The sequence below is a fragment of the Bufo gargarizans genome, chromosome 2, assembly GCF_014858855.1.
Source record: "Bufo gargarizans isolate SCDJY-AF-19 chromosome 2, ASM1485885v1, whole genome shotgun sequence".
NCBI classification, from domain to species: Eukaryota; Metazoa; Chordata; class Amphibia; order Anura; family Bufonidae; genus Bufo; species Bufo gargarizans.
In genome coordinates this window covers 483,016,021-483,039,086 of record NC_058081.1, presented here as the reverse complement: position 1 = coordinate 483,039,086, position 23,066 = coordinate 483,016,021, and the positions used below count along the sequence as shown (strand labels likewise).

The 23,066-nt window shown below is 42.5% G+C and overlaps 1 protein-coding gene across 1 annotated transcript; it reads left to right on the top strand.

Annotated features, from left to right (window-relative positions):
• Window positions 1–6,048: 6,048 nt before the first annotated feature.
• Window positions 6,049–21,865, top strand: LOC122926063 (zona pellucida sperm-binding protein 4-like). The gene is made up of 13 exons (XM_044277448.1): window positions 6,049–6,106; window positions 8,171–8,292; window positions 11,081–11,174; window positions 13,209–13,364; window positions 13,619–13,809; window positions 18,188–18,285; window positions 18,374–18,501; window positions 19,774–19,963; window positions 20,032–20,182; window positions 20,269–20,347; window positions 20,448–20,552; window positions 21,348–21,476; window positions 21,651–21,865. Exons 1-13 carry the CDS (start codon window positions 6,049–6,051, stop codon window positions 21,863–21,865), a joined length of 1,716 nt encoding a protein of 571 aa, XP_044133383.1.
• Window positions 21,866–23,066: the final 1,201 nt, after the last annotated feature.

Here is a 23,066-nt window from a genome sequence, read left to right as displayed (position 1 = left end):
CCACTGAACTACACTACGTGCGACTTACTGCTACTACTACAGCGGCGACCATTAATGACCATACACTGTACTATGAATAATAAAGTATTTATTATACAATAAAATAATACAAGTCTAATTACATGCTATATCTATATACAGTACAGACCAAAAGTTTGGACACACCTTCTCATTCAAAGAGTTTTCTTTACTTTCATGACTATGAAAATTGTAGATTCACACTGAAGGCATCAAATGAATTAACACATGTGGAATTATATACATAACAAAAAAGTGTGAAAGAACTGAAAATATGTCATATTCTAGGTTCTTCAAAGTAGCCACCTTTTGCTTTGATTACTGCTTTGCACACTCTTGGCATTCTCTTGATGAGCTTCAAGAGGTAGTCACCTGAAATGGTCTTCCAACAGTCTTGAAGGAGTTCCCAGAAATGCTTAGCACTTGTTGGCCCTTTTGCCTTCAGTCCAGCTCACCCCAAACCATCTTGATTGGGTTAAGGTCCGGTGACTGTGGAGGCCAGGTCATCTGGCGCAGCAGCCCATCACTCTCCTTCATGGTCAAATAGCCCTTACACAGCCTGGAGGTGTGTTTGGGGTCATTGTCCTGTTGAAAAATAAATGATGGTCCAACTAAACGCAAATCGGATGGAATAGCATGCCGCTACAAGATGCTGTGGTAGCCATGCTGGTTCAGTATGCCTTCAATTTTGAATAAATCCCCAACAGTGTCACCATCAAAGCACCCCCACACCATCACACCTCCTCCTCCATGCTTCACGGTGGGAACCAGGCATGTAGAGTCCATCCATTCACCTTTTCTACGTTGCACAAAGACACGGTGGTTGGAACCAAAGATCTCAAATTTGGACTCATCAGACCAAAGCACAGATTTCCACTGGTCTAATGCCCCTTCCATGTGTTCTTTAGCCCAAACAAGTCTCTTCTGCTTGTTGCCTGTCCTTAGCAGTGGTTTCCTAGCAGATATTCTACCATGAAGGCCTGGTTCACACAGTCTCCTCTTAACAGTTGTTCTAGAGATGTGTCTGCTGCTAGAACTCTGTGTGGCATTGACCTGGTCTCTAATCTGAGCTGCTGTTAACCTGCGATTTCTGAGGCTGGTGACTCGGATGAACTTATCTTCCGCAGCTGAGGTGACTCTTGGTCTTCCTTTCCTGGGGCGGTCCGCATGTGAGCCAGTTTCTTTGTAGCACTTGATGGTTTTTGTGACTGCACTTGGGGACACTTTCAAAGTTTTCCCAATTTTTCGGACTGAATGACCTTAATTTCTTAAAGTAATGATGGCCACTCATTTTTCTTTACTTAGAATTTGTATTATGGCAAGAAAAAAGCAGCTAACAGTCTATTCAGTAGGACTATCAGCTGTGTATCCACCTGACTTCTCCACAATGCAACTGATGGTCCCAACCCCATTTATAAGGCAAGAAATCCCACTTATTAAACCTGACAGGGCACACCTGTGAAGTGAAAACCATTTCAGGTGACTACCTCTTGAAGCTCATAAAGAGAATGCCAAGAGTGTGCAAAGCAGTAATCAAAGCAAAAGGTGGTTCATAGTTTTGATGCCTTCAGTGTGAATCTACAATTTTCATAGTCATTAAAATAAAGAAAACTCTTTGAATGAGAAGGTGTGTCCCAACTTTTGGTCTGTACTGTGTATATATAAATATATTCAAATATCACCCTTCCCTCTACACTCCCTAAGTTTAGAGCAGAAGAATTTATTCCTGCCAATGATTGCCAAAACCTGCTGGGACCAGAGACCAAAGCTGTATACTGCAGTTATCTTCAGTAAAGAAACATTTGAACTTCATCTAAAGGTCTGGACATCATTTCTGCTGCAAAATTCCTCTATTACTCCTACTATCACTACACTCAAATTTATTGCAAGTGAGCCAGGAGTCCAGCCGTACCCAGATAGGAGACACAGTTGACGCAATTATTATCACCCTATAGAGACATTGTAGGCCATTACACCACTCTGTAATCTGGGACGTGCATTATAACAGCTTAGAAGGGCCCCGGGGTAGTACCCTGTGCATGCTGAAATTGGCGTCACGAATAAATACAGACTATTATCACCACATATCCTGGTCACTGCAATTGCGTTCAAGAGCTTGGGAGGGAGGGGGGTGGAAAAAGTAAAAACTCATAACATGTTTTTCTAAAAATTCTGTGTCCTATGAGCCTAAAGGGTGTTATATACCAATTTCCAGGGCAATTGGAGGCTATCTGGTTCAGGTTCAAACCAAACTTTTAAAAAAATTCCGCGAACCTGAACTGAACCGAACCTCTACAGGTTCACGCCGCTCTAGTCAGTAGGATTACTATTAGGGTTAAGGTCATTATTATGGTTTGTACCATTATTAGGTTTAGTATTAAGGTTACGGTCAGTATTAAGGTCAGGCCTTTTGCACATGATTGTATGTATTTTGCGGTCCGCAAAAAATACGGATGTCATCAGTGTGCATTTCGTATTTTGCGGAACGGAGCAGCTGCCCCTTCAAAGAACAGTACTATCATTGTCCGTAGTGCGGACAATAATAGCACATGCTCTATTTTATTGCGGAATGGTAATACGGAAATACAGAAACGGAATGCACTCGGAGTACCTTCCTTTTTTGAGGATTCAGTTTTTCCATTTGTTTTCCGTTTTTTGCGGATCGCAAACGGAAACGGGAGCCTGGCATATACAGTATACAATAGTTACAAAGAAAAATTGGGCTAGGCAAAACATTTTCAATAGATCGTTCCGCAAAATCGGAACGTATACGGAAGACATACGGATGGATTCCGTATGCATTCAGTTTTTTTTGCGGACCCATTGACTTGAATGGAGCCACGGAACATGATTTGCGGGCAATATTAGGACATGTTCTACCTTTTAACAGAACGGAAAAACAGAAATACGGAGATGGAATGCATGTGGAGTACATTCAGGTTTTTTTGCGGAACCATTGAAATGAATGGTTCCGTATACGGAACTTAACCACCTCAGCTCCCCTAGCTTAAACACCCTTAATGACCAGACCACTTTTTACAATTCTGCACTACACTACTTTCACGGTTTATTGCTCGGTCATACAACTTACCATCCAAATGAATTTTACCTCCTTTTCTTCTCACTAATAGAGCTTTCATTTGGTGGTATTTCATTGCTGCTGACATTTTTACTTTTTTTTGTTTTTAATTGAAATTTACTGAAATTTTTGCAAAAAAAATACATTTTTCACTTTCAGTTGTAAAATTTTTAAAAATAAATACATTTCTATATAAATTTTTCTCAACATTTCTTGTTCTACATGTCTTTGATAAAAAAAATGTTTGGGTAAAAAAAAAATGGTTTGGGTAAAAGTTATAGCGTTTACAAACTATAAAACAAAAATGTGAATTTCCGCTTTTTGAAGCAGCTCTGACTTTCTGAGCACCTGTCAAGTTCTACAATGCCCAGACAGTAGAAAACCCCCACAAATTACCCCATTTCGGAAAGTAGACACCCTAAGGTATTCGCTGATTGGCATAGTGAGTTCATAGAACTTTTTATTTTTTGTCACAAGTTAGCGGAAAATTATGATTTTTTTTTTATCCCCTTACAAAGTCTCATATTCCACTAACTTGTTACAAAAAATAAAAACTTCCATGAACTTACTATGCCCATCATGAAATACCTTGGGGTGTCTTCTTTCCAAAATGGGGTCACTTGTGGGGTAGTTATACTGCTGGCATTTTAGGGGCCCTAATTCATGAGAAGTAGTTTGAAATCAAAATGGGTAAAAAATGCACCCCCCTGAATGGAGCCTTACAGGGGGGTGATCAATGACAGAGGGGTGATCAGGGAGTCTATATGGGGTGATCATCCCCCTGTCATTGATCACCCCCCTGTAAGGCTCCATTCAGACGTCCGTATGTGTTTTGCGGATCCACGGATCCGCAAAACACGGACACCGCGGATCCGCAAAACACATACGGACATCTGAATGGAGCCTTCCAGGGGGGTGATCAATGACAGGGGGGTTATCAGGGAGTCTATATGGGGTGATCAGGGGGTTAATAAGTGGTTAATAAGTGACGGGGGGGTGTAGTGTAGTGTAGTGTAGTGGTATTTGGTGCTACTTTACAGAGCTGCCTGTGTCCTCTGGTGGTCGATCCAAGCAAAAGGGACCACCAGAGGAGCAGGTAGCAGGTATATTAGACGCTGTTATCAAAACAGCGTCTAATATACCTTTTAGGGGTTAAAAAAAATCGCATCTACAGCCTGCCAGTGAACGATCGCCGATGGCAGGCTGTAGATCAGCTAGTTTACCTGCACTGCCTGTGTTTTTAGTGCAGAAATACATTTAAATCCACACACAAATCTGCACTTGGGTGCACCTTATGGGTGTGTTCAGAAGGTGTGGTTGGATGAAGTGAACATAAAATCCACATCAGGTAAAATTTGCTTGCATTTATTGCATGGTTTTAATGGGAGATTTATGAAAACTGGTGTAAAGTAGCAACCAATCAGATTCCTCAATTCATTTTTCAGAGCTCCTTTGGAAAATGAAAGGTGGAATCTGATTGGTTGCTATGGGCAACTAGGACAGTTTTCCTATATACCTGTTTGTTAAATTTTCCTCAATATATTTGTGGTAAAAAAAAATGCATTCACATCCAAAACAGCAGCAAAAAAACAAAACAAATGCAGTTCTTATATGATGAGGTTTAGGCCTCATGAACATGACCGTTGTTGTGTCCCATGTCCGTTGTTCCATGTTCCGTGATTTTCTGCGGACCCATTCACTTTCAATGGGTCCGTGGAAAACTCGGCTAATGCACCGTTTGTCATCCGCGTCCGTGATCCGTGTTTCCAGTCCGTAAGTATTTTTTTTTTACAGACAACGGTTTGCGGACCCATTCAAGTCAATGGGTCCGTGAAAAAACACGGAGGCACACAAGATTGTCATCCGTGTCCGCGCGTCCGTGTCGTTTTTTTCCTATCATTTGCATGGCAAACTTGACTTAGATTTTTTTTTACTTTCCTTCATGTCTGGAGATCCTCCAAAAATAAAGGAAGACACACGGGAAAAGAAACGGACACGGATCACGGAACAACGGAACCCCTTTTTGCGGACCGCAAAAAAATACTGTTGTGTGCATAAGGCCTTAGGGATGAGCGAATTTCATATTTTGAAGTTCGCGTGCGGGTTCGTGTTGTGTTATTTACTGAATTGCGTTATGGATTCCGTTACCACACACCATAATGCAATTCCATAACGAAATGCCTTTAGAGGCATTCCGTTATTTATTCCGTCGTAATAGAAGCCTATGGGCTGAATAACGGATCCGTCCGGATTATGTCATGCTGGAGTCATGGAATTGCGTTATGGTGTGTGGTAACGGAATCCATAACGCAATTCAGTAAATACTACAACACGAACTTCAAAATATTAAATTCGCTCATCCCTAATGAGGTTTTAACCATACTTTTTATGCAGCCTCATTCACATGGTAGTATTTTGGTCAGCACTTTGCATCAGTGGGAGAGATTTATCAAAACTGGTGTAAAGGAAAACTGGCTTAGTTACCTATAGCAACCAATCAGATTCCATCTTTCATTTACCCAAAGATTTATGAAAAATGAAAGGTGGAATCTTATTGGTTGCTATGGGCAACTAAACTAGTTTTCCTTTACATCAGTTTTGATAAATCTCGCCCAGGCACAGAATAGGCACACATCATTCCATTATATACTTTCTGTAGGATAGTTTCAAATCATGACCGGCAGGTGGGCCCTGAGGACTGGAGTTGGCTGCCTATGTGAGCTGCAGGGCACACATGTTCACGTTAGTAGCCACCCAATCACATCAATTGCCGCCTCCTCTGCATGATATAAATGCTTGGTGTAGGGAGCAGTGCAGCATTCAGTGTCCCAGGAAAGATGGGGTTTAGTAGGTTGGTGTTAGGGCTGGTGTGCTGGGCATGCTGTGTGTTCTGGGGTCATGCAAAGGATTTATGGGATGGATCTTCACATCTCTACTGTGGTGTTGAGAGCATGAAGTTGTCATATCCTGTTTCAATTGAGGGCACTGCATTTTCCTTGAATGTTCTTGGTGAGTAACACAGATACTTGGGGGTCATTTATTATGGTGTGGTGCACACCTGGATTTTGAGTAGAGTTGAGCACCTGGGCTGCTAGTTTGCCACTAGCACATCTGCAATATCCATTCCCCATAGCTCCTGTGCTTTTATTGTGTAAAAAAATAAATAAAGACTTTGTGTGAATGAGGCTACTAATGTTTCTGTTGCCCAGCCATGCCCACTTTGAAGGAACAGCACCACCCTCACATACTCAATCTCCTCCTTGCTCCCTGATGTTACAAAGCTAGAGAGCTGTAATCTTGTGATGTGTGAGCTAGTGCATGCGCAGTGTCCTACGTGTGTTCCTGTGCTGGCATCATCCTCAGGGAACGAACTGTGCATGTGCTAGCTCGTGCATCGTGAGATCACGGCGCTCTAGCTTAGTAACGTCGGTAAGCAAGGAGGAGAATCGGAGGATGCTGGGCTCAAAGTCGGAGAACGATGGACTTATCTCTGAAGCATGGAGGAGACAGGACTCATCTAAGGTTCACTTGCATATCTATAATTTTATTTTTTACTGCTTTATTGAGATTTTCATAGTATGGTACATAAGATGGAGGTATATCAATGGTTGCAGTTATCCTCTATCACACATGCATGTGGCCGCTTTATTCATTTCTATGGGAATTCTGGAGCTAGCCAAGCGCTGTAGTCTGCCATTTCTGACACTCCTATAGAAACGGAGTGGCAACAAGTATGTGCGACTGGCTACTCCATTCATTGCAGGGGGTACAGGCCTCTTTTGTGATTGTGGGGGTCCCAGCTGTAGGGGATAACTTCAACCAACTGGAATACTCCTTTAACAAAGGGCCCCTATGCCTTGGGAAGGGACAAAGACCACCCAGAGCTCCCTTCAAATGCTCCTCTAAGTACTAGGAAGTAAGACGAAAGGGATCCATGGAACTCAAATTTCTTTGGGATCAAAGGTACAAAAAGTATATTTATATTTTTACAAAAACTTTTCACTAACTACTTCCAATGCTTACGAACCTCAGTCTCTTTAATGGTACTTTCACATTTACGGCAGAGTATTCCGGCAGGCAGTTCCATCGCTGGAACTGTCTGCCGGATCCGGTGATCTGTCTGACAATGCATTTAAATATCGGATCAGTCTCTCCGAGGTCATCCGAGAAATATATATATTTCTCTATCTCTTGGTATTGAGCCCCTAGGATCGAACTCAATACCAGAGAAGAAAACAGCTAGTGTGAGAATACCTTGGTCATCTAAGAAACCACTTGAATCACTCCCAGAACTGTTGGATGAAACCAATTTTGGAGGAGACATCCCTCGGCGACCATCAAAATGATGTGATCTGTGGCAGGAATCAAAGGAGTGCCTTATCTGTAATTGGGGACCTCGACTGGAAAATGACCACTGTGTTCTGCACTGGCCTGGAAAACTGCCCTCCGGAGCTCTCGCTTTTCCCAGAAGTCCAGCAATTTAGGGCAAGACCAAAGGCCATGATGTGTGACAAGTTTGGTAAAACCGCAACAGTGGGCAGACGTGCACCTTTTCAAACCAAAACCTATATACTGTATATATTCCTGCAACATTTTATCTAATGTGCGCATGTCCTATTGTCCAATTGTGGCCAAGAATGGGCATTTCTATTATAGGGCTGACCGTGTGCGGAGCGCGCACACACGGCCAGTATGTTTTGTGGATAGCTGTCTGAATGCTAAATGAGACCACGATAAATGAGCACATGCTGCTGCACCCCTGTATGTACTTTGATGTGCATACATACTGCTATGACCTTTAATTGTGGCCATATTTGTTGTAATTAAATACGGATATGCACTAATGTGGGTTAGTATTGTCAATGTAGGTGATGAATTGCGGGGCTTTGGTGCACTTAGTTTGTACATATATTGGAACATTTAGCTGACTAGCACATGACTATAGGTGTGTCAGTATGTACTGCTATAACATTGTGTTCATTGTGGCCATATTGAGTATATATTGTAATAGTGTAAACTTGGCTGTGAAAACTATTTGGTGACATAACTCTGATCTTTTTGGCATGCTTTCAGATTTTCAAGGAGAGCCTCACGTTCTTGCCAATAACTCTGCTTGTGGGCTCTGGATAAGCAAGAGACTAAATGGCACAATGCTGATTAGTGCTGCTTATGACGGGTGCTACACACTGAAGGAGGTAAGAACTGGATGGATCTTCATGTGGTCACTTGTACTATTCTGCTACAATATGGCGGAGCCCAGATACCTCATTGTCTACTCCATTCAGTGCTGCTCCCATGACTAAAAGCTACTGGGGCCCAACTATCAAGCTCGCCTGTTTAGGCGTGAAATTAGACTGGCGTATTTCATACAACTGTCAGTCTTCTGCTGCATATGTAAAGTCTCACAGCAGTTGATAAATTATACTAGGCATATAATTAGGGTGCATTCAGATGACTGTAGTATTTTGGGGGACTGCAAAACACGGATACCAGCTGTGTGGCTGCAACCATAATAGGATATGCTCTATTGTCCTCAATTGCGGACAAGAATAGGCCTTTTCTATGGAGCCACTGATGCGGACAGCACACGGTATGCTGTCCACATATTTTGCGGCCCAGTAGAAATAATTGGATCTCCGCCAGTTCCGCAAAATTGCGGCACGGATGCGGACTTGTTCGTACAGCCATCTGAATGAGCCCTTAGTTTGATGTATTTTCACATGAAAAATAATCGCATCTGTGCAGGGAAAAGCTGCATGTCTCCCTGAAAGTGACTTTTAATGCAAAAAAGTTGCACTTTAGCCCACAACTGGAATAAAAATTACTGTTTTTGCACCTAATTCATGTGTAAAACCACACCTACACAAATTGTAAAAGTCACAAACATTTGATAACTCCTGAATTTGTATAAAACTTCAAAATGGTTGAACGAGGCGTAAAAGCCTCAAACAGGCCCACTTTCAGCAACTAATAAAATTAGATGGTCTAAGGCTACATGCACATGACTGTATGTGTTTTACAGTATGCAAATTGCAGATCTGAAAAAAATGCCATCCTTTTTTGCAGATCCATTGAAATGAATGGGTCCGCATCCTATCCGCAAAAAAACAGAATGGAAACAAACATTTGCGTGCATGTAGCTTAAAACAACTTTATTTTTTGCACTATAGTAAATGTTCCCCGTTATCTGAGGTCCAGCTACTGGAACCTGCGGTGATCAGTGAAGTTTCAGGTGCATCCTGCAAGGCTAACGCACGACTACAGTACATGGCACCCACTGATGAATGGAATACAAGGGTGTGAGCCTTAACGGTAAACCTCCTTTAGAAAAAATGTACAAGTCATCCAAATCCTTAGAACTGAGCCCATAGTAGCGGTCATATCACCAGTTGTACTCAACTGTGAGGTGACTGATTCTAAAACATGCCAGCATTACTGTTCAATGTTTATACATGCGATATCTCCTAGCACGTCAGCCGCGTAGCTTGCACCTAGAAGTCATGTTGGTATGTGATTTGCAGTGACCAATGCCCTTAAGCCACTGAGATGTGAGGGAATAATAAGGTGTTGTGTGCTACTGTGGGGAGACCCACCAGAGTATTGACACCATGGTGGGAATGTATAGTGAGGACCTGGGCAGGATAAGACTGCCTTCACATCTGAGGTAGCCTATTCCAGCAGGCATGCAACGGCTTGTCTTTTGGGTTCTCTGCTTGTAAACTGAATGTGAACAGGATGTCTGCCGGACCACATTATACTTTAATTCAGCCGGCGGACATCCTGTTCGCATCAGGCAGTCTGACAGAAAAGTCTGCCGGAATGAAATGTGCAGATGTGAAGGTAGCCTAAGATGAACATTGCAGAGATTTCATTGGAGATGCTGTATGCCCTATAAGGATGACTGTTAGGAACAACACTCAGGTTATACTGACTAACTATATTATCACTGTTGGGTGCATTCAAGGACCTTTTGAGAATGATACTTATGACCTAGCCTCAGGATAGGCCATCAGTATCTGATTGGTAGGGGTCTGACAACCGATGACCTCCCCGCTGATCAACTGTTTGAGAGCGTCACAGCCTTCTTTCAGCTTGCCAAGCACAGCTCCATAGATTGTATAGCTGCTGTGCTCGGCCTGATTCACTTCTATGGGAACTACGTCCTATTAAGAACACTTATCTGCTAACGTCAGGAAAAGGGATAAATATCTGATCAGTGTGACCCCCAGCAGTCAGACCTCGCGCCCCTCTCCACCAGCAATCTCAATATACTGAATGGAACAGCAGTGTGCATGTATGGCTACTAGGGATGAGCAAAGTGTGCTTTGGATCCAAAGTCTCTTCACTCCAAACTTTGTTTTAATGCTGTACAGAGATTTGTCTGGACTTTACTTATTCCTCCAACTAATGCTCCTTTGCATGCTATGGAGCCTAACCCTGGGGATCGACAACCTCCAGGTAGGAGCCCCATGACACATCACTATTCTGCATTCCTAAAGCCCTGGCACTTAGTCGGCCCTGTGGGGCGGGGGGAGGGGCACATTGCATTTCCAAAATCCTAAAGTGGGGAGCCACACATTCCACTCAGGGCCCAAAAGATCCTCTACTATATGGGTCTGAATACACTTAAATGCATTTTATAGTGGTGGTGTCATAGACATTGACACCCATACGTGGTATGTGCCCAGGATCCATTTTTGGACTCTTAACAGATTTCCACTAAAGTGCACAAAGTAGACTTCTACATCAGTGAGTGTGTGGGTAAACAGAATGTCAGGGAAGGTGTTGCGGTAGTAAGCTTCACCTTGGCTCTGGAGCTGTAGAAGAACCCTCTCCTGCCTAAGACCAGTTATAAATGGTAAGTAGAGCCCTGTTCCAAATCTTGTGTTGAGTCCTAGGAACTTCAACCCCACCCTCCAATTCATGGATTAAACAAAATGGGTTACTTTTGGTCAATTATCTGCTGTCCTTGTGTCTTTACAGGATGGAGAATATGTGATGACTCTCATCTTGGAAGAGATTGTGAATGGAGAAGTTGACCACTATAAGGTGGAAAAAAGATGTCCTGTTATAACTGGTAAACTTTTTTTTTTTTTTTTTTTTTCTTTTCATATTTTCAATCCTCATAACGTTGTTTCCTTGTAGTATGTAAGTTTACACATGAGAAGCAATGACCAAAAACCAATACAAGGAAACATGCTTTCAGTAGTAACTGTACAACAGAATGTGACTGTATACTACAGGTCGTTTCCTCACGGACTGCCAGTCATGGTTTAGGGTTTCTTTAGTATTGAGCAGGTAGTATAATTAGTGTCAATGCATCAGGACCTACTGCAGCTGTTCATTCTCTGCTATACTTTCAAATTGTGACCAGCTGGTGGTCCCTGAGGACTGAAGTTAAGGAACTTTGCTATAGGTATCTTCAAGAGGCATCTGAGTTTCTGCTTGTAGTTTCTTAATGAACTGGTTATGCCAGAAGCCCCATAAGGCAATGGATTTCCATGTAAAATGTGTTTTCTTTTTAAAACTTCATGATCTTAAGCCCACACTTTATTTTTATTTATTTTTTATATTTTTTTATTATGTGTGCCTAGTCTGGTATGGTGCATGGCCTGTGATGTGAAACTGGTATAAAATGCAGTCTAAAAGTAAGCCAATAACATGTTTAGTCGTCGTCGTGGGCATAAATACCATAGCGCAGACCATGCAGCTGCTATGGGGCCCAGGGCAAGAGGGGGCCCAGTTGGGATTATCTCCTCTACTGGAGGTGAAAACTTGGTCTCTATTCTCTAAAGGAACAACTTTTAGCAAATGAGGCAGTGGAAAAATGGCCCAAGGGTCATTAAAAAGGGGTTTAGGCAGAAACCCTTCTGTCCTGTGTGGGGGACCTGGTTTGAGCCTTGCTTCTCTATGTAGGCCACTGCTAGTAATGTACTAAGTTTGTCATCCAGCCAGAGCCACCAGGATAAATCTGGTGCAGGTCTAGACAGCCTTTCTAAGTTGACACCATCTACAGTAAATATGCCTTTGGTGCTTAAAGGCAATGAAAGGGACCTATTTAAATCCTGCTTTTATGTTAAACACATTTTTAATGATTTTTTTATTTTATTTTTCTCTCAATTTAAACAAACCATAAAATCCTGCAGCTTTCACAATGGCCACTTCTTGGTCTGTACAGGCAGGTTTAAGGCCCTTTCACATGGGCGAATATTCTGCGTGGGTGCAATGTGAGGTGAACTCACTGAATCTAGACCCATTCACTTCAATGGGGCTGTGCAGATAAGCGGTGATTTTTCACACATCACTTGTGTGTTGCATGAAAATCACAGCATGTTCTATCTTCTGCGTTAAAAAGCATGGTTGCTAGATGGAGGGGGGGGGGGGGTGAGCAACCCCAGACCCCATTAAAATCTAATCACTTATTTTCCCTTTAACAGTTATAAGGGAAAATAATAGCATTCTTAATACAGAATGCTTGCTTACTAAAATGTGGCTTGAGGGGTAATTTAACTCGCCTCATACTCTTGTTCACGCAGCTGACAGTCTTTCAGGACCTTTGACATAATTGTGGTGACGTCAGCGCAGGTCCTGCTGAAAGAAGGATCTTCAGTCTTCATTCAGCAGGACCTGCGCTGACGTCACCACGCTTACATGTGGTGAGTACTGATGAGTGGCAGGGGCAATATTTGAGTTCGTGATATTGGACATGCTGTACTTTTAGTCCGTCAGCCTCTCGCTGTGCCAGAGTTCCGCCCCCTGTCCCCATTATAGTCAATAGGGACGGTACAGCAAAATAGCGGCAGGACGGATCTGACAGGGTTAACAGCCTGTCGGATCCATCCTGCCACTAGTGTGAAAGTAGCCTTACAAAAAAGGATATGTTATCCAGTCTTAACTGGCAGATGCCATTTTTGGTGATGCATTCCCTTTAAGTGAGCTGCTTTGCAGGCAATATCTTAAAATGGGATGTAACTGGACATGAGAAGATGATATTCTTCCCAGGAACCCTAATGGATATGGGTTGAGCAGACTGTATGACCTGCTAAAGTAGCACTTTATGCTTTTTATAGTATGTTTCCTTACTACTTGTGATGTGTTTTATGTACCTTAGCTAAGGATGCTCCTAGCCCAAGTATGTGTTCTGCTGTGAGCCAAGCGGACAAGCTTTCTTGTATGAATGCACCAGTGTCACAAGTGGTCTGTGAGGAAGTTGGCTGCTGTTTTTCGCCAAGTGACACTACAATGCCCTGTTACTTTGCAAATAAATGTAAGTATTTTACCCACAAGAAATACTTGTTGTGCCCAAATATTCCAAAATGTAATATATTCTTGATAGTGGAATAAAAACTTGTATATCCTGCCACTGGTCATTAGACCAGTATGTATAGTCTAAATTGGGTACATAGAAAGGGGGAAATGCTAATGCGTCCCTGGCTTGGAGAATCCTCTTCAATGGTCTTATAGCATAGCATTTTGTCTTGTTCTGTGATTCTTTTGTTATGACTTATTATTCTTCTGCAGTGACCACATGGTGCTCAAGTGACAACAACATGGTGGTTGCCATTTCCAGGGATCTGACCATGCCGCCACTAAATTTGTCTTCTGTACACATGACTGGTCTGGATTTGTCTACTTGTGCAGGATTGTTGGTATCAATGAGCTCGTCCTTTGCAGTTTTCAAATTCCCCTTATACTGTAGCAACTTAAGACAGGTGAGGAGAACAGTTTACCCAAACCTGTCTCATGCAGGCCTATTGCATTCTTTTGCAATGGACTATTTGGTTATATATTTGGTCACTGGTCAATAAAAAGCAACTTAAATCTCTAACACTTTTGTCACCAAAAGTTTTCATGTTGGCTGCATACAGTGTGGACATATTGCCTAATGAGTTATTCTCAGCATTATAAAGATTACTTAAGAAATGTTAATGGCCCATGTTCTTAATTCCCCAAAAATCCAGGTAAAATGGTACTGTAGCTCACTAGCAGATCATGTGAACTACAGTATGCTCCTTATCTTGGGTCACATACTGACACCAATATTTGAAATGCAGTAAGCAAGTTTCAAGATGTTAACTTGATTCGCCCCTGTACAGTCTGTTCTCTGGTTGTAGAACCCCCCCCCATAAGCTCATATTTTGGAGCTGGAAGTCTTGTTTGCCTACTAGACAAAGTACTCTTGGAGTGGCAGAGCCTTAAAGGCCTTTTTAGACCTTTTGGAGACACTCATTCAACAAGTGATCCTGTTCATAACCACCGATCATGGCTTCTGGGCTGCAGATTGTGCTGTCTAAACAGTGATCTGCTGCTCAGAAACCATGATTCTGTATGAGAAATTGCTATAGAAATCCCTTGTCCTCACAGTGAAACATATCCCTGCATGCAAATGCAGTGGCCTGCTTTACTGAAGGAGCAGCTGACTGTCACAGGAATGCTTCCTTCCCAACAACTAGCTGTTCAGTCTGCCCATGTAAATCCATATTTTTACCAGCTCATGATGGCACAACCAGAGGTTGTTCCCTTTGACCTTCTTGGGACAGGAAACAGAGGTTAAAAGGTCCCTCCCACCAGTGTTCTTCCTGTCCCTACATGGGATAGACATGGAGAGGTTCCCTGCTCTAGGTTTGAAGAGATTCTACAAGAACTTTTAGGGCCTATGGCTGGGACTAGAATCGGGGGATGTCCAGCCTCTCCTTCCAGGTCTTGAATAGCCTTGCTAATACCTCTTGGGGTAGAGGTCCCTTAGCAGCCCAGAACCCACCTGGTGGAGTCTGAACCTATAGGTGGGTTCATCCTTCCTACCCTATGTGGCCATGCCAGTACCTCTTATGTGGAGGTCCCCTGGCTTGCTCCCAACCTTGAAGTTGGTAATGCAGATGGTGGTTACCTGACTATGGGTTCATGGAGCTTAAGTGTGTGCCTGAAACGGTCAGCAGCTGGAATGGGGCTTTTTCTTTTCTCCTTACCAACGCTCCGTAAGCAAGTGTTGGCAGAAGCTGTGTGACACTATTGGTGCTTGCTTTGGCAGCATATATTCTAAGATTGGTAAGTAAACCATGCAGGTGTTTAACCAGCTGGATTGCCTCAACAGTTCTAATTACTTAAGAATCTGTGTGGATCTAAATGGGGAACTCGGTCAATAGTAGCATCGCCTGTTTCTTTAATGAGGACTGAATGTGGACTTGAAATTTTCTGCATTCAATTGACAAGGTCGTAGACTTAACAAAGCCAGGTTGCTAGACCTGAAAGATTTGTCTGACTTGATTCCTTTATCTAGGAAAAAATTATACTGTGCCTGGTGTGTGTGCACCTCATGGCCTCTGTGCCTGGCTTGTTGCTTCTGTCTGTGCAGGTCTTGCCTCTGTGCATGGCCAGCTGCCACTTGCCTCCTATTGGTGCCCTGACACATAAAAGTAACAAGGTAGGCGGCAGGAAGTTAAAGCTAAAGGGGTACTAAGGTGAAGACCCAGTGTGACAGAAAAGATTAGGGAAAAGCTAGTGGAGATGAGTGGTAGTGCGCATAGATTGAACTATCATTTTGGGGAGTAGAGTAGCCTACTGTGCCTACTCACGATCTACAGTTTAGTGCAAAGTTGTATTTGGAGCCCATTCCTCCATGGATGATGGAAATTGTATGCAAGACATGTGTGCCAGCCATGTAATGGGTACTCTACACCTGAAGATGGTATGGGTCAGCCTGAAGTTAAAGGAACATTAGTGTGACCAGAGCACTGAAATTTATTAAAGATCCTACCCAGGTCTGTTATAATGGGAGGCAGCACCATCCTGTCTAGGAATTCATCTTGTATGGATTACAGCTATCCCTTCTATGGCAATAAATTGGTATATCTACCTCCAAGACAAGTGATTTTTCAGTAAATGTCAGCTTGTGCCTAACTAAACTCTTCTCTGTTCATGACATCAGCACCCTTGGGTGCAAATGTCATGAACATTAGGGACCCTGCCTTCAATGCACCAAATACCCTTAACCTCAAGGGCACCTTTGTCACCTCCGGGAATGAGACTCCCCTCACTGCATGCTAACCCAGGGGGCTACAAAACGGCAATATAGACTGTCCATTCACACTTACAGCCATGCTCACACATATAAGCTGCCGCTATGTGCACTATACAGGTCCTGTAACCTTTTGCCACTCCGTCCCTGTGTCTCCTGTCTAGTGCCATGTAAAGATATTGTGAAACCCTTAAAACTGCCTCTGATCTTGAAGATATGTGGGCAGGTGAGTTCTTAGTTGGCCTGGCTTCATCAGGGTTCTTTCTCATTTTTCTTCTGCCTTGAGTTCATACAAACGCCTGGTACAGGATCCCAAGCTTGTCATGGACTGGTATGAAGTTAATGGTACAGTTTGGTTACCTCATTGTTTGTCAATGTGTGCCAGTGCTGTCAGCTTGGCTCGGTTTTTTACATATACCTTGTAGACATTTCAGGGTTTGTCTAGCATATTTTAACAATTAAGCTCTTGGGAATGAACTGCAATGGTGGTTCACAGTAAATTTTTACTTGGTATAGTGGTTATATATGATGTTACAATATTGTATCTGGCTTTAGAGCAAGTAGCTTTTACACATGATACTTACCATATAGACTTTTTTTTTTTTTATGGCCGGTGTCTTAGACAATTTATTCTTGGTTAAATCTATAAACGGGTAGGTCTGATCAAGGATGCAGATTGAGACATTTCAGAGTTACAACTGGGTTCACAAATTGTCATCAAGATTTAGTGTTCTGGCAGAATAAAGTTTTTTTGTTTTTTTTTAATTCCTGATTCTATGAAATGTGAAGATACAAATGGGGAGAAAGGAGTGCCACATGGGTGGTATCGGTTATTAAACAGCTGTAAATGGCTTTTCTGGTTATCCCAACCAGTAGGCTGTTTTATCCTAGGCTGCAGCACTGTAGCTCCAAGGCAAATGGGCTCGACGGGTAACTACTGTTCTGATGGACTCTCCGTCCCATAAACGCGTTGACAACCCTGTGAATAAAGATTATCGTGAATTTCTACTGCATCGCTCCTAATCCTTTAATCCATATCCTGGCAGTGCCTAGTGACCCAAAAAAATTCCAGTTACCTGATTCTATGAAATGGTATTTTTATCTAATGATGGATATCTGAGATGTTGTCCTTAGACTTGGTCCCCCTCTAAACGATAATTTGGTACGTCTCCTGTTTTGCTGTCATGAGGGATGAGTTGGAAAATGTGAATTAGACTTGCTGGTAACTGTTTCCAGAGACTCCCTCATGACAGCACCTGTACATTCCCTCCCTTACTACTATGTAAATATTGCATATAAGATTTTCCTATGATTTTTAATAAACAAGTTGCATCCATCCTGGTGTAGTAATCTGGAAACGCTGATGGGAGGGACTTTTTTTAACCTGTTTCCTGTCCCAAGAAGATTCAAGGGGAACAACCTCCTGTTATGCTGTCATGAGACTCTTTGGAAACCAAATTACCGGAAATTCCCCCCCCCCCCCCCCCCCCCCCAAGATAAGAGTTGAGCTTGAGTGAGTGTTTAAGGTCAGATAAGGAGCCCATCGGCTCCCTGCCTTACCTGACAGAGCAGAGAATGCAGATCCTGCTAGTAGATAAACTCAAAGCTGTGCAGGGAATAATTGAACCAAAGGTGTACATAGATGGTCTTTAAGTATAATCAGATGTACAAGTAGATGTAGCCCCTTATGAAACAACTGCTTAAAGTGTACCTATGACTTTTAACTAACCCACCAAATCTAAATTTGACATTGTAGATGTGTCTAGGTGGTGGTCATCCCCAGCCCCTCCCACTAATCTCTAAAACGTGCACCATGACCTCTGCCTCCCTACAGCTTGCCACATCAGGCCTTGACTGCACATGGAGAGTCTGGCCAAACTTTCAATGACAATCTTCGGTTAAGTTTACTAAAATAGAACCTCAAACTGTAAAGTGTGGCAATGTTTTTGGAAGACTGCAGTTATGTTATTCTAAACCCAAAGTGTTAACACTAGCTTTTAAATATGCATTAAGTGCCATTACTGGAATTTTTCTTCTTGACATTGCATGCCATAATGCTTAAGTATTTAATGTAGGTGGCTGGTGGTCCATTGGTCTATGAGGGCACCATAGAAGCTGTAAGAAGTTTTCTCTCCTGGCAAGGATCCACAATAACAAGAGACAGCATAATGCGGTAACTTAACTTTGAGGTTACCAATGTGTGGTTTTTGGGGGTGGGTTTTTCCCTCTACTGCATTATAATCAGCATATCATTTATACAGAGTGACCGTGCGCTGCAGCTATTCCCAAGCCGGCATTGTTCCTGTCCAAGTTAGTGTTTCCACTCTGCCACCACCGTTTCCGGTTACCACCTCTGGACCGCTCTTCCTGGAGATGAGGATTTCACAAGGTCACTGTTCACTAAGTCTTCCCGTCTCTAGAACATGTAATTGTAAAGGCTATCATAGCTGTTATTGGAGAATTGAGTGGTGAGGGTATGAAGGCTAAATTAAAAGAACTAGTCTTGGCATGACAGGTGTAGGTCACAAGCAATATCTAAGGGACTACTGTGTAATCCCCAGCCACAGATTTGCCTATAACGGCTAGTGGCTCTCTGGACTGATTATAGGGAAATTGCTATTTTTAATGGAATATTCTTTTAGGCACTGTAAAAATAAAATAAAATCCTGCTTGTGAACGTTGACCTACTCTACAGGGAAGATTTTTTTTTTTTTTTTTTTGCGTACAAAATGCATTTGTAAAGTAGGAAAACATAACATTTAGTAGTACTTCTAAAGATACGTAGGTGACAACCCAACCCATCCTTTATATCACAGGTTATCTATTGGTCAGAGAGCTATCATTGAGTATAGGTGGTGAAAATAAGGAAAAACAGCAGCATAAAGGGTTTTTAAGCATTGTAGGGTGGTAATAACCCCTGGGAATTGTCCATATTGCTTACTTTGCTAGCTGGATTAATTTTCCCACTACATTGTACACAATCACAATACACTAGTAGGTGCCTTGTATTAACTTTCTTTACTTGATAGATGCCTCTTTGCTGAAGTGAAACAATTTTGCCATAGTTTTGTTTTTACGGTGTTCCCAATGCAGTAAAACTCACCTGTAACTTCATTGTCTAGGTCAGTGATCGGCAAACTGCAGCTCTCCAGCTGTTGCAGAACTACAACTCCCAGCATGCAAAGACTGCCTACAGCTTTCAGCTAACAGCAGGGCATGGTGGGAGTTGTAGTTTTGCAACAGCTGGAGAGCCGCAGTTTGCCTATCACTGGTCTAGGTCAGTACAAGAACAGGCATACCACACTTGCATATTTTTTTCATACAGGATACATATATTATATTAATGGTATGGGTGTTTTTGGGATGCAGCCTTTTATTTTATTATATTTAACCCTGCAGCACTATGGGCTGTGCTCCATAAAAACATAGCTGTGGCAGACCTCACATCCTTCTGAGGGCCATGAGGCTGCCAAAACAACTAAACGGCTCCTATAGTTGTGGTGTGGGGGAGCTGTTTGGGGCCCTGAGAGCACTTTTTTTTTTTTTTTTTTTAAAGACCTGACATGTAGAGCACATGTTGGGAAGAGGTTAAGCAAATTGTACTGTTACTGGTGCACCCAAGAGGTGTTTATGAATATCACTCTTGATATTTTCTTTGCAGATCAGAGCTACTCTTCGTACTTTTCTGAAAATAATTACCCTGTGGTTAAAGTACTTAGAGAACCAGTCTACTTGGAGGTCCATCTGTTGCACAGAACTGATCCCAATCTTGTCCTAGTCTTGGAGAACTGTTGGGCCACCAACTCTGCAAACCCAACCCTCAATCCTCAATGGCCAATAATGTTGACAAGGTTGCCACACAGTTACAAATATATTCACAGCTGGAATTATACCCCTTACTAACACGCATTATTTTCAGATGCCCCTTCATTGGTGACAACTACATATCCCAGACTGTACCTGTTGGAAGTGCAACACAAAGCCTGCCTTACCCAACTCACTATAAGAGATTTTCTGTGAAGACCTTCTCATTTGTGGACCAAAGCACCCAAACTGCTCTTGGAGGATTGGTAAATATATGCCAAAATGTCACATTGCTATGAGGAAACAGAAGTTGTCTTGGCAAACAGGCTTTTGTGGTTTATCTCCACCCCAGGTCTATTTCCACTGTAGTGCTTCTGTCTGTGTCCCATCTGCCACTGATAGTTGTGTGACCTCATGTACCTCAAGGAAAAGTGAGTTTACTTCAATGGAGGATAAGATCTTTCATATTTGTATCCTGTGTCATATTGCTTTGATGCTGAATATACATGTTGATATTGGCCTATCTTCTAGGGCGTATGGCTAAAGATGTTGCATTGGAACGTCTGAAGAATGTGGTGACTTCATATGGGCCAGTTGAGTTCCTTCCTGTTGGGAAAGAAACCTTGGCACTGAAAGGTAATTGTGCCATATATAATGTAAGATTAGATTGTAGAAACGGTGAAGTACATAATCTATATTTTTTTTTTTTTTTTTTTTTTTTTTTCTCTTCCACTCTAGGTCACGTCCACTCTGACTACACTACTTTAGATGTTGTCAAAGCAATCACTGCTGGAGGAGTAGTTGCATCAGCATTTCTTGTATTTTTAAGCATTTGGCTCCGATGTAGAATGGAGAGTAAAAAGCACAAACTAAATGCTTGAATTAAACTTAGTTTTCACAAAACAGGCTTTCTGTACTCATTATTAATGGCTAACCTTACCCCCTGACTACAAATCTTTTTTTTTTTTTTTTTTTTTTTATAAATGTCGCCTAATACGGCATGTTCAGGTTGTGTAGGATTCCCTGTTAACTTCATGTAGTCTTAAAGTACTCCATAGTCACTAAAAGGATACCTCTGAAACTGTTTAAAAAACTTTGTTGCTGATGGCAACCAATCATGAAATGAAAGCTGCACTGTGATTGGAAACAAAACTGTTATTTGGGGGGGTCCTCCACTAGTCAATCACTTAGTAAAGGCTAGACAACATATTTTTAAAAAGGGGGGGGGGGGGGTTCTCTGAGATTTTCATATTTATGGCCATTTGACTGAACATCACATACAGAGGAAGAGGCCTTAGTGGTGTGTCCTCTTCATAAAGTTGATTGGGAGGGGGGGGGGGGGGGGGGGCGCGCTTCTGGTAGTGGGACACCCCCCACCACCACACACTAGTCAGATATTGATGACCTATCCTTGTGTGTTGGTCCTTGCAGTACTTAAACAGACTGCACAAATGGATGACTGGGATGAAAAAGGTTTCTCACTGCAAGTACCAAAAAGATGTGAAATTGAATTTCAGTTGATGCCCTTATGTCTAAAGCGTCTTGGCTTTACAATTTACTGTTGGTAAAATGTTATGACATTTTTGCATTAAAGGGGTTACTAATGGGACAACAAATGCAGGAATCGGACAAAGCACATAATTTGATCAAAAATCGAATCTGATAGCCACTAGGTTGCACTGCACCCCTGAAAAAAAGTTAATAATGCTTGTTTCCATGATTTGCTGCTTATAGGTTCAGCAGCTATGTGTAGGTGGCAGTGTTTGTATGCCTTGAGACATGAGCAACATGGCCACCCTCACAACTGCATTGATGGGCAGGTCTTACAGTTATCTCTGATAACATGGATGAGAGCAAGACAGACCTCTGCTTGCACGCATTGTCGGCTTCTGGTTGCTGCTTTCTCTGATCTGGACTTGCTGGTAGAGGCATGTGCTTCTGTGGACTGAAGAAAAGTGGTGCAGGTTTTTTTATAATTTATTTTTATAGATCGCTCCCTATACATATGTCCTGCACTTGACTATTGCTGGATACCTGTACTGTACCTAGTGATGGGTGCAAATTGTACATCAAAGTTCTATATGTGCAGTGCCCCACTCTGTGTGGCCCTGTATGTTTAGGGTTATTTGCTGCATGTTTTATGCTGTGTATGTAGATAGGAATTTATAGCTATTAACCGGCTGGCAACCAACACTACACATTAGTCAACACTAGATGGTGCTGGAACATTCCCCTATAAAAGGGACTACTCTAAAACAGTCTCATCTGTAGAGAGATGAGTAAGTGTGCAGTAAGGAGTCAGAAGGAAGCCCACCACTTCAGCCTGTTTGGCAGTGGCCAGGCTCAGGGAGGTTGGAGGAGGAATCGGAAGCTACCAAGCACAGACCACAGTAGACTTGGGTATAGAGCAAGTCTAGTGGAAATGACCGGAGGAGCCTCCAGTACCTTGACACACCCTTACAACTAATCGCAAAGTTGTTTTACCACATTCTTCTTCTATGGACCGTGTGAAACACTTTCTGTTGGCAACCAATATAAAGGATGGAGCAGAAGTTTTATGCCTGCCGTTGGGGAGAGCTGCCCTGTAGGTTGCAGAAAGAAAGACCTAGAAGATACGATCTAGGTACTGGATATAATAGGTGGACCAGTGCGCACAGATAAAGGACGCTGATGCCAGTAAAAGGAACCATTATAGTGTTAGCACATTGAAGCCTTTAGTATTATAACTGAGCCTGTTACCTCGAATTACAGCACAATTGACATGAGAAGTGTTTATGAATACCTCCATTATAACAACCTGTACATCTACCTCAAAGCAAGTGATTCTCCGTAAACGTTCCAGTCATTTATTTAAACTGACGCCTCTATTTCTATCACCTCCTTTGCACCCAAGGGTGCTTGAGTTACGAACCTCAGAGACCCTGCCTTCCCTGCACCTAAAACCATTACCACCAAGGGCACCTCAACCAACATCTGGCAGGAGATCCCTCAACACCAGTGTGCCCGAAGGAATTCGGTGCCTTCCTTCCCATCACTGCATGCTGGCCCATGGAGCTGCAGAAATGAGTACCAACTACTACATCAGTCCACCACACTCACACATTACACCACTGTGGTCTCGGTCGCTGCATATGTGCTGTTCTGACATCT